At 34.2% G+C, this 12,070-nt stretch overlaps 1 protein-coding gene across 3 annotated transcripts; it reads right to left on the reverse strand.

Annotated features, from left to right (window-relative positions):
- Positions 1-1,832: 1,832 nt before the first annotated feature.
- Positions 1,833-10,138, reverse strand: Rbm11 (RNA binding motif protein 11). 3 transcript variants are annotated; one of them, XM_076868622.1, is made up of 5 exons: positions 10,043-10,138; positions 8,047-8,209; positions 6,656-6,728; positions 2,804-2,900; positions 1,833-2,120 (listed from the first exon to the last, which is right to left on the reverse strand). In XM_076868622.1, the coding sequence occupies exons 1-5, from the start codon at positions 10,136-10,138 to the stop codon at positions 1,833-1,835; spliced, it is 717 nt and encodes a 238-aa protein (XP_076724737.1). The 3 variants fall into 3 exon arrangements, with proteins under 3 accessions (XP_076724737.1, XP_076724735.2, XP_076724738.1); XM_076868620.2 differs by having other exon boundaries at positions 1,833-2,144; XM_076868623.1 differs by lacking the exon at positions 6,656-6,728 and having other exon boundaries at positions 2,072-2,120.
- Positions 10,139-12,070: the final 1,932 nt, after the last annotated feature.

The raw sequence follows: 12,070 nt of genomic DNA on the forward strand, positions 1-12,070 counted from the left end.
GGAGACAGAGAGAGATAGAGAGAGAGAGAAACAGGGACAAGATAAAGTCCCCAAGAGTAAATCCCCAAGGATGCACTCATTTTTACTAGGTCCCACTTCCTACACTGTCCACTACCTCCCAAGAGTCCATTCAAATCGTTAGTCTCTCACTTAACCCACTGATGAAGGCAGAGCCCTCATGATATATCCACATCCCAAGGATTCCCACTTTGGATACTGCTGCATTTGGGACCACATCTTCAAACACACGAGTCTTTGGGGGACCCAACATATCTAAATCACAGCGTGCACTTTCCTGTCTGTGATAGAAGAATTTAACAAAAATATTCTGCAGTTCTAACATTTTAATTAATGTAATAGTATTTCAAGATATATTTCTTACACAAAGCTATTCTGAATTGCTAAGAAACATTTTTTTATATACTTCCAATAATACCAATCACAACAAAATAATTTAGGTTTAAGGTAAGTTACAGAATTAAAGAAAAGATTGAGGTGAAGGTGAAGTTAAGCTTTTTAAAGATATGCTACTTCCTAATTATGTAGAAGCCATTTTCCCCTTTGGCTTGATTCTAAATTGAAAAAAAAAAGGTGAATGTAAAAAGAGAAGAGTATGTGTTTCAAAAGCCAAGAAAACATAGTTAAAACTACATAAAGCACAAGTCATGTTTTCATATTGATCAGATTAAAGTAGATTAATGTTTGTTCTAAATTCTACTATACTTAGTTAAATTCAGTTACTCCTTTTGTTAAAAACAGATCTTTATTCTTTTAAACAGTAAGTATCTATAAAGTGCTATTCAACATGCAAAAGAAACATCCAAGCATGGCCCTTCCTACTAAATTTGGTGCTCTACTCACAAAGGAGTTGCATGATTCTTTCAATTAGCTTTAATAAATATAATTCTTATCATTCTAATTTATGGTGGGCTATAAAATTAACAAAAATCTTTTTAAAAACCCCAATTTGTTTAACGTGTATTCTATCTTTTAAAATAAATGAACCTAAAATAGAAAAATTTTTTGGACAATTAAGTATTAGATATCAAACATTAATGAAATATCATTCTATTTACTTATTCATTATCAAGATTTAAATACATTAAACATATCCTCTCAAACCTGGCTGGCAAAAGAGGTAGATAATGTAATACTTACATAGCCAACTTAATGTTCATTATAAACAAGTAAGAAGTAAAGAGGCAGGAATCCCCATTGAACACATATAACAAGTTAGTGACTCAAAAGCCAATCCCATGATAATAATCTTTCCTTTGGTATCACTGTCATATGTCTTCATTTGATAAAATAAACCCGAAGTACATTAAGGCTCAGAAACAACTTGAGTGAATATAAAAAATAAAATGTTATTAACAAAGGAAACAAAGCCTATTTATAACATATTCACTAGGAACCACGTGCAACTCTTAAATATTTGCATTGTTTTCTTTTGGCAAATCTAGTGTTCCTAATTACAGCCTAATTGTACTTGAATATTATAGGAACAATATAGAGAAATCATAGTACCTTATCCACAAGTGTTCAGTAGCTGACTTTTAGTTAATAGTTTAATGAAATTTCATCATCAGTACTAAAATAAAATGATACAAAGTATATTTCTTATTGGCAATGGGTCAAATATATTATGACATACAAAAGTAGTACATTATATTATTTTTAAAAGCTTTTTTCATTTGAGGCAAAAATTGAATAGCAAATCAGATAAGTCATGTTTTCATATATTTCAAAAAAGACAAGACACTCAAGAAATTGGTCAGTTTTCTTTAAACAGAATTGAGATCAATGAAGATACGTATTATCTGAAGGTAATACTAATATCTTTTCTTTTTCTTACATTTTCGGAATTTTTGGCTGAATTCATTTCCTCTATTGTTTTCTGTGCTACTATCACTGTCACTGGTTTGCTTTTGCCTCTTTCGGGTATTCATCTGATAAAGGTCAGAGTCACTTGGTTGTTGGATAGTCCATTCATAGGAGCTAGGTCCAGCATCTAGATCTGGAACATGACTCAGTGCGGAAGACCCAGACGTGCTATTGGGAAGTTGGGCTGTCATCTCATAGTAAGGAAGCTGCAGCACTGAATTATGTGCATGCCGCTGCTGTGGGAAAAAAAAAAAAGTCAACTTATATACCAAAACAAATCCAAAATGCTAAGTTAAATGCATATTAGAAAGTCTAATGCATGTTAAAAGTAACATGAATTATGCAAATAGTCATGAGTAAATCAAATTGTATTTTGGTATAAGAAAGGCAGTGACTTCATAGTAGGAGTGTGGGAGCTTCCTTAAATCCTTAACATAAACATGTAAAGGTTTATTAGTTTACTATAATATAGATTATCAAAGAAATATAATGCAAACCACATATGTAGTTTTAACTCTTCTAGGAGCCACAATATAAGAATAAAATGAAACAGATAAAAATTTTCACAAATGTATTAATCTCAATATATGATAGAGAGATGATAACTAAAATTTCTAACTACTCACAGCAGATTAGAAATAAACTGTGATACCTTGAACTTGTCTTTCAACTCACTTCCATCTCTACCAGAGGGGGGGGGGGGAGAAAAAGAGAGAGAGAGAGAGAGAGAGAGAGAGAGAGAGAGAGAGAGAGAGAGAAATAGAATAGAATATGTTGGGAAAAATACTTTCATAGTTTTAGGTAATGAGTGGTTGTTCATTAATATTAACTATTTGAGAACCAAATACTAAGAATGTTTTTCATGTTCTTCATAAATTTGTGTCATATATATGCTAAACTAAATAGGTATCAAACTTACCATTTTCTGAAAGAAAAAATATTCTTGAGGTAAAGCAGTATTATTAATGGGAAAAAACTGCATGGGAAAGGAAGATCTGCCCAAGATTTCTTCATTCCTTTTGAGAAATAAAAGGGAAAGCAAAAAAATCCTTAAAATTCTTAGGTACAAATATTCTTTTCTCTTAACAACTTAACGAGGGTTGTCCATAATTAGAAACAGAGACAGAAAGAGCTTCTCTGGTAGCAGTTAGAATTAAATATCTTAAACAAACACATGCAAATAATGTTATTATATTGATAATGTAGTGTCAAAACAATACATTAATTAATTATTTCATTACTAAATATTGAAATTTCAACATTCAGAGTCACATTTGGTTTTCTGATATGAAAATGTTAGACCAGCGCTTGTATTTATATAAAGACATACAACATTCAGATAGTAACAGAACAATAGCAAGTCATTAATCATCACTGGGCATACACTTCAATCTTCTACAGATATAAAAACAAAGAGGGAGAAATTATCATCAATTTATTTTTAAAGTATCTTTACTATGTAAATATATAAACTGTACTCCTTCCTAAATGGACTACTAATGTTAACATAAACATGTTGACTGATATCTTCCAGGCATTAAGATAATCAAAACATCTCTAAAAAACTGTGGTGTTCCCCACATTTCATTTATACATGTGATCGTTGCTCTTACGGAGATGTTATAAAACCTGGCTAGGTTCTGCAGCTACTCTTCAATAGTCTACTAGCTCTATAGTATACCCTAATTTTAATGCTAACCACTAATCCTTAAGCTAGGAAGCATACTCTAAGAGAGGCTGAAATCAGTACGGGCAGATGGGAAGAAATGACAGAATGTAGTCAGATGGATGGGGGAGACCCCATTTATAAATACTGAGAGTAGCATCCCAGAAGTCAGTAGAAGTCAGAAGTCCGTACTTCATTAAGAAAGAAATTAGAAAAATATAAGTTGTTCCAAAAGGGTAAACTGAATAAAAATTGAGGCTGCTGAATGGCTGATCAGAAAATTCTCATCACCTCAAAAAGAGTAGCTCTCATTTAACAGTGGGGTTAAAAAATGAACAGGAAGAAAGGATGTGAAATCTAAAAAAATATTTATTAGTGAGAGGAAGAAGAAAAATATGGGAGCCCAGTTAGGAGACAAGGTGAAAGGTGAAGGGAAATTACAGAGTGGGGAAGACTCCGCAGCAGAGGTGAGATAAGCTGCATCATGAAGACAAGTGTCAATTGTCTAAAACCAGTATCTTTCCCACGTGAATCTTTGGACACATAGTTGTCTGCATGGAGGAATCACATGTAAATTAAAAACTGTTATGGATTGATACATTCTCTTCATTTTCAGTTAATGAAACCCCAGTACCTTAGAATGTGGCCATATTTGAAAACAGGATCATTGCATATGTCATTGGTTAAGACATGTTCATACTGGAATAGGATGGATCCATAACCCTTTATGACTGGTATTCATATAAAAAAGGAATATTTGGAGATGAAAACAGAAGAACAACATGTGAAAATAAAGGCAGAAATGTGGGTAAAGCTTCTGTCATTCAAGGAATACCAAGCAATGCTATCAAAACAACAGAAGATTAGGGGAGAGGCATGGAATAGATTCTTCTTCACAGCTTAGAAGAAACCAGTGCTTCTAATACTTTGATCCTGGATGTCTAGCCTCCGAAATTGTAAGACAATTAATTTCTGTTGTTTAAGCACTCTATAGTACGTTGTTACAGTGGCCCTAGCAAATTAAAAATTAGTTCAATAAAGAGCAAGGCATAAGAGGCAATAAGAAGTCAAAAACCCATTTACAAGGAAGACTAATGAAGACTAGATTACATTTGCACATCACAACCAGGACATGATAACTCATTCTCATACTTCCTTTATGAGATACCAAATACTAGAAAAAAGTACTACCAATGAAATGTAGTGTCATGGGATATACATATGACTTTTTGACATTATAGTCTAGACTCTGTGATGATTTACAAACCATGTATCAAACATAAGATATTTATACTGCAATCTTCTATTGCCTATCTAGTCTTTTAAACTCCAAATCCTACAAATATTTTGTTCTTTTCCCAAACCCAAAGAAAATGAAGTAGTTTTTTGCTCTTGGGGAAAAGAAGAGGGGAAGCTATTACATCACATATATGGCTCAATCCATAAGTCTATAATGATTTCCCTATCTTAGCAGTAATTTTCCTTTTGTTGAATACTTACAATATATTCAGTATTTTAAGTACCATGTATTTATTATAAAATTTTATTCTCATAAAAATTTTTTAGGTATTATTTTAATTTTAGAGATAAGGATACAGAAAGGTAAAATAACCTCCTCAGAGTCACAACATTAATAAAGTGGCACTGGCAGAATTCAAATCCAGGCAATCTGATTTTATTACCTACTTTATTATGTTCTCTTTATTCTCCCCAATATAGAAATTCTGGGGAGAATAAAAATATGGAGCACACTTATTTGGGGTTTAATACTTCTGCCAAAGATAATTCTGGGTATTTGCCAGTCCCAAAAGGTCACTCTCCCATGCCTTAGGGGGCTGATACAGTTAACAAGGGATAGGATGTTTGGTTATTATTAGTTTATTTGAAAATATTCAGTTCTGCCAAAGACAACAAGAAAATAAACAGGATGGGCAAAATTCTTAAAAATGCTTAGTGTAGATTGTAAGTAAGCTAGCAGTTTATTAATAGCAACGGAACTGTGAGGGATAAAATAAGCAAGAAACCTAGGAAGCCAAGATAAAATTCATAATACATACTAATGGATAGTGAATGATTTATATCTTATAAGACACAAGAGAGATGGATACCTACTCCTGATCATGCCTAACAGTTATATTTCTCTTCTTCCCTTCATTCAGCCTAAGATAATCTGCGATAAAATCTACAGAAAACAAGCTGATGAACCAGGATGCTCCTCATCAAGTAAGTAATATTAGTTCCAGGAACTTTCCATCTGAAGGGATAGCCTTGCTCAAACATACACTCTCGTCCTCATCATCACACTATCAGTAGGGAAGGTGGACAGCAGAGAAACAGTGTATGAATATTAATATAACCAGAACTCAGTTACTTCATCCTTCTGCCCACTTACAATCTATTCTAAGAAGTGAGCTAAACTATCCACTAAACTTGCTCTTACTTTTCACTGTGTTTTTTTACACTGATTTAATAAACACTGTGACTTTGGAATCTTAAATTGGTTTGGCAGACTTTAGGTACCATAACCTCTGGACACCTTGCCAGACAGTTTACTGGAAGGTTATCACTGCATCAATATATCAGGCTACACCAAATTCTAGAACACAGAGAAGTTCTAAACATTAGTGAAATAAATAATTGAATGGCTTAACATAAGAAGACTTAGTTTCAAGGCTAGCACTTTATCATCCTTGTGACCTTGAGAATCGGTTAACTTTTGTGTCTGCATTTACTGAAACATAAAATATGGATAACAATATTTCTATGATCCATCACAGCAAGACTTTGTATGCTTAAATGATTTAACAGCTATGAAAAACATACAGAAAATCATAAATCATAAAGAAAACCTCAAACGTAAATCTATGTCACTTACTACTTTAAATATTAAAACTGACCTTTAAATGAAAATATTTTCTCTCACTTTCCATGGGTTCAGAAGAAATGAACTTCTTAATCTAATCCTATGTATAAATAGTAATATTCTGTAATAGTCCAGAATAGGATAAAAATCATCCTCTCACATATTTATTATTTTTCATTAATATAGATTATAAGAACATATTTATTTGCTTTACCTTTATGAAAAAATATATTTCTAATTACCTGTAGGTATGTGAATTTATCTTAACACAGCTCTCAAAATTTTGGTTAGCTGGTTCTGAAGAGCGAGAACTTCCTTTGAAAGAAATACAATGATTACTTTAGGGTACAACTACTTGGAGTTTAAATATTAAAACATAATATAAACAAATCTTTAAAGATATAGTAGTGACTTAAAATTCCACAGTTACATAAAATATGTGCATATCTATCTCTCAAGTCATATTTAAAGATTGTATATATTACTGTAAATGAATGAAGTATAATCAATATTTATCCAAAAGCAAGTCATAAATAAGAATAAAATGATATGGAACTATATAAGATATATGATGTTGTTTTGTAATACTTACCTAGAAACTAATAATTACAAATGTCAGCACTCTTTGCCTCCAGGGTAGAAGGCATGAGTTCTCTAAACTGCTCAGACAAAAGCCAAGTCAACTTTTTATAGGATGTGTCAGAATATAATAAGCTCTGGCCTATTCTATCAGCCTGTGTGAGTTAACTGGGTAGAATCAAAGAGCATGTTGCATCCATGCATTAAAGTAAAAAAGAGAATGTGAAATGCAAAGAGAAGAACTTTTGCTATGCAAGAAGATATTGCTTTTTTAATTCTTATTTTTCATTTTTAGTGGATCAAGAGAAATAAAAACCAAAGGAGTGATACATCAATAAGCCTGAACGATTTATGGCAGTGATACATCAATAAGTCTGTACCATTTATAAAATGCTTAAACACAATATTCTAAGAATCACTCAGATGGTCTCAATTGGTCCCTGAAAAGATGTGAGGCCAAGTGTAATAGTTTTCTGGGCAGCTAATCACAGATGCCTGGTTCCTAGCATGAATTCAGGACAAGGATTTGAAGCCATTGAGTCAGGAATCTTTCCTCCCCTTCTAGCAAGGCTCTACAGGTACCTTTGTCCACTTTGCTCTTATAGGGGCTTAAAACAGCTCCAGACAACAGAATGAGTTACTCGGAAGGGCTAATTTATCCACTTATCTTCCAAATAGTAGGTATTTGATACCGTACATTAGCAGTGACAAGAAGATTGGCAAACAACCTTGCTATATAAAAGCTATTATGTACCTTCAGTTCATATAAATTTGATCAATTTTAGTCAATAGTAACCATCATAGCTATCTCCTGATTTTAAAATAGTACATTTTAAATTTTACTTAAGAAGATATGCTACAAATTTGGTAATATAACTGGAAATACAAATTAACTATATAGTATTATAAATTAGATATGTGTTTGAAAAAAATTAAGAGACTACAGAGACACTTTTATTGTCTTATACTACAAGGAAAACAAAATGCTTACAAATTCTGAGACTAGCAGTAACCACAAAACACACTTTGAAAATTCATCAGTGAGAGAACCTACCAAATCGATACTGCACATTAATTGGTCTTCCATATAAACGGATTCCATTCAGCAAAGCTATTGCATAAGACACTGATTCTGGGTGCTTAAAGCAGACAAATCCAAAGGATTTCGGCTTTCCTTCTCTGTCTTTGCATATAGTCACTTTGGTTAGTGGCCCAGCCTACGAGAAACTTAAAAATTATTTTCTCATAAATCCAAAGATTTATTTTTACACTCAGAAAAAATAATTAAACTTTAAAGAAAAAAAGGTTAGCAATAGCTTTATGTAGCTCTGCTAATAATGCATTTTCCTTACAAACATCACACTTACTCATACTTCCTCTATATTTTCTTTAGCAAATTCTCCATGGGCAAAAAGTAAAAACATAAGCTTACTTCTTGATCTATTACATGAGGTTTACATTTCATTTAAGTGGAAAAAGGAAATCATAAAAAATGAGAAGATAATATATATTGCCTTATGGGTCCACACAATTGATAAGGATTCAGTCCTTATGGACTAGAAATCATATATTTTTTTGTACAGGTAATTGCAACCCCACATTCATCTCTCCCCACCCATTTTTTTTGGGGGGGGGGTTGTTCAACATGAAAAACCCTTGTTGAAGACAATAATTTTACATTCTTTTCTTCCTTTTTGGTGGTAAGATTCAAATTATACTGGTTAAAAAAAGATAAGGTTTACAGGTTTTGTTTTAAAGGGAAAACATAAAAAGGTAGCAAATTAAAAGGATAAAGTCTTAAAAATATTTTTCAAATAATAGAAAGTTTTACATTTATGAGAAGAAACTGTGGTTCTGAACAGAATATTCTCTACTAACCTATGTGTATCTATTATTAACATAGAGACACTTTAGTTTAGAGATAAAGTGGTCCTTTAAAACCAAAGAAATTCTTTCACCTCTGGTACTTATACTTAATCCTAGACATTTAGCTCTGCTATTGTCTCCCTTGGAACCTTCCCTTATTCTGACAGGAGGAAGTCACTTTTTATTTCTGTTCATGTTAGTTAGCATGACTACTAATACAGGCAGCAAACACCTAGTAAATGCCAGCCATAGCTTTGCTTTATTTAGGTTAGCTCATTATTCATCACAATTGCATCATATTATTCTTCACAGTCTCATCATATTGTAGATACTATTACTCCCATTTGACATTTGAGGAAACTAAGAGACTTATGTACTGGCCCAAAGTCACACTGCTGACCTAAGAGCCGTGCTTTTCCCATACTATATATCCCCGTCTTTGGTAGATTACTCTAAATAATGGTAATTAATGTTCATTTTCCCCTTTAACAAAGTGTAAGGAATGTTTCTAAAATTTTTATGTCCAGCACCATACTTCGTGTTTTCCCTGTGATTCTGGATCATTAAATGGTTAGATGAGTGGCTGAATGAAGATATACCTTTGGCAAGTGAGACGTCCTGTGCACCACAGGTAAGTGTTTACAGAACACAGGAGACTGAATCCCAGACTTAATCCAGACCTCAAAAAGTTTCCTAAAGTCCTCTTGGAATGACCAGGGAATCAGTTGGTCACAGTCATGGTATATTGGTTGTCCATCATCTCACATCTCATTTATCATTCTAGAATAAAAATACTCCGCATAAAAGGGCTTAGGAGGATAAGTAATATATATGAAAACATTTTTAAAAGCGACACCTCTCACTTTGCAGAATGCAAGGCATAAGGGTGCTTATTATCTGAAGGAAGACAGTGACAGGGCTGTTTTCTACTGGAGCACATCCAAGGCCCGGTAAGCCCTTAATGAGGGCTGGGAGTTAGGGAGGGCCCAGCCACTGCCCATCCTCAGAACTCTGCAGTGGGGATGGGGCTAAACCATATCCTTCACCAGCCGCTCCGCTGGGGACAGGTGCATCCAGTCAAAAATAATTAAAAGCACGGCACAAGAGGGGGCGGGAAGGGTGCCCGGCCGCCGGTGGTCCAGGTGTGCCCCGCCCCTCCGCCGCCCCTTCCCCGAGGACGGTACCTGAAGGAATAGCTCGTAAAGAATCTCTTCCCGCACGCGGGGCTCTAAATTGCCCACAAACACGGTCCTGTCGGCCTCCTCCTGAGCTGGGAACATCCCTCCGGTGTCAGCCCCAGGATGGAGGAAGGGCCAGACCCGCCCCCTTGCTCCGCTTCACTGCGCTGCTGGGGCGAGGGAGGAGGGGCGGGAAAGGGAGCGCGCTAGTAGTGGAGCTAAGCTGCGGGCCACGCCCCCCGGAGCCCGCGGGGACCGCCCACCACGCTGCCGCCACGCCCAGAATCAGGCCTTGGAAGAGTGTTAGGTAAGGAAGATTGTTGTTAAGGGGCTTTGCCCTTTTGCTTGTAGAGGGTGCTCTCTATTTTCTCCTGCTTTTTATAGTCCTTATTTAAAATGTCGGTTGAGTAAATCCAAAGTCAAAGACTACAGAGATGATTTAAGATTTAGTAACTTCACTTCAGAAGCTGCTAGGCTAATAAGGGAAGAGTAATTTGTCTCCAAAGAGTCAAAGGATGAGTCATTAAGATTTTTAAAATTAAATTGTTATAGAAAATGATATTTAAAGAATGAATGCATGTATGGATCTTGGTACAATAGAATACTGAAATTAAAATTTTATTTACCCAGGAAGTGCTCCTAAGAGAAGTCTTTGAAAATGGCAACCCAAGTTTTTGGTGGGCTCCGAAAGCAGTTGAACTTGAGAAAACAGTCATATCAAGGAATCCTTGGAAAATGTCTACGTAGGATCCTGAAACCATCCTGTAAATATCGTAAAAGTAATGAGGACACCATTCCTTTTAGTTTGGGAATTCATTTTGAATTGAGGAGGCAAGTTTTTGCTTGTCTGATGGACCAGAAAAATCATCTTTTCCAAAAAAAAAAAAAAAAAAGATACATTTTAGGAAATCTGCTTTTCTCCGTTTACTCTGACATTACTTAGCTTTATGACTTTGAAAAAATAACTTCTGTTTGGAATTCAGGTTATGTTCCTTAAGGAATGGATCAGACTAAATATAATGACTTCATTTAATAGGTATTTTTCTGAGTGTTCCCTATGAAATGAAAGTGAACATAAAAACTCTGCATAATGGGAAAGACAGAGGTTCTATACATACAAATGCAATAAAGTGTCAGTAACTCTAGTAATTATCTTAGTTGATAATTCATGAGTCTATAAATTGTTTCCCTTTCTCTCTCTCTCTCTCTCTCTCTCTCTCTCTCTCTCTCTCTCTTTCTCTCTCTCTCTCTCTCTCTCTCCCTTTGTCACCAGTATAAACATAGTAGGGTAGAAGGAGGTTAAGGAAACTAGTACAGTTTAAGCAAATAACAAAGAAATGCTGACCAAATGAATGGTTACCTGCAAGTCTCTGTTATGTGTATATCTCCTGATATACATGTATTTATGTATCTTATACAAACCAACATATTTCCTCCTTAACCTACCTTCGGACACTACTTGTCTTGGAGCTGTATCTTCAGCTTTCTTTGTAAAAATTTAGTGTTATTTTTGACTGTGCATGCTATAAATCTTTGTATTTGCAAATAATTAGTGTAATTAGATCATATTATATTTTTATATTGAAATTTACACCATTCTTTTGTCTACAGATGCACATGAGTTTGGTATTCTTAATACATCTTCTGTTTTGGTTGTACATAATTTATAGTGCTTATGATTCTGGAGTACTTATTCAATGTTATAAACTATAAAATTCAGCCCCTGTGGCTATTTGTTTAGAATTTAACCTCAATAGATCTTTTTTAAAAATGTATATATATTGTGTCTCCTAATTCATGATAGGAAATCTAGCAATAACTAAAAAATAATTCACTTTACTCTCAACATTTACTGGACCATTAGTCACATAGAAGGCATTGCTTGTTTCAATCTGAGGAATACTTCATTATAAAGAATTAGCTTTTCTTTATTCATACCAGGATGTCTTATACTTCTACCTGTATGAACCTGTCAAAATGAAAAAATATGTGTTCAAATTAGTTTATATGCTTATAAAACTGGAGCTCTTTACT

The sequence above is a fragment of the Callospermophilus lateralis genome, chromosome 10 (genome assembly GCF_048772815.1).
Source record: "Callospermophilus lateralis isolate mCalLat2 chromosome 10, mCalLat2.hap1, whole genome shotgun sequence".
NCBI classification, from domain to species: Eukaryota; Metazoa; Chordata; class Mammalia; order Rodentia; family Sciuridae; genus Callospermophilus; species Callospermophilus lateralis.

Excerpts from the sequence above, each read along its gene's own strand:
- Rbm11 (XM_076868620.2), bottom strand. The coding sequence starts at position 10,138 with ATGTTCCCAGCTCAGGAGGAGGCCGACAGGACCGTGTTTGTGGGCAAT. Across the intron at positions 2,901-6,655 it reads ATAAATTCACATACCTACAG|GAATGAAGAAATCTTGGGCA; the intron begins GTAATTAGAAAT and ends ATTTCTCAAAAG. Across the intron at positions 2,145-2,803 it reads ATTTTTTCTTTCAGAAAATG|TTGACTTTTTTTTTTTTCCC; the intron begins GTAAGTTTGATA and ends TTGGTATATAAG.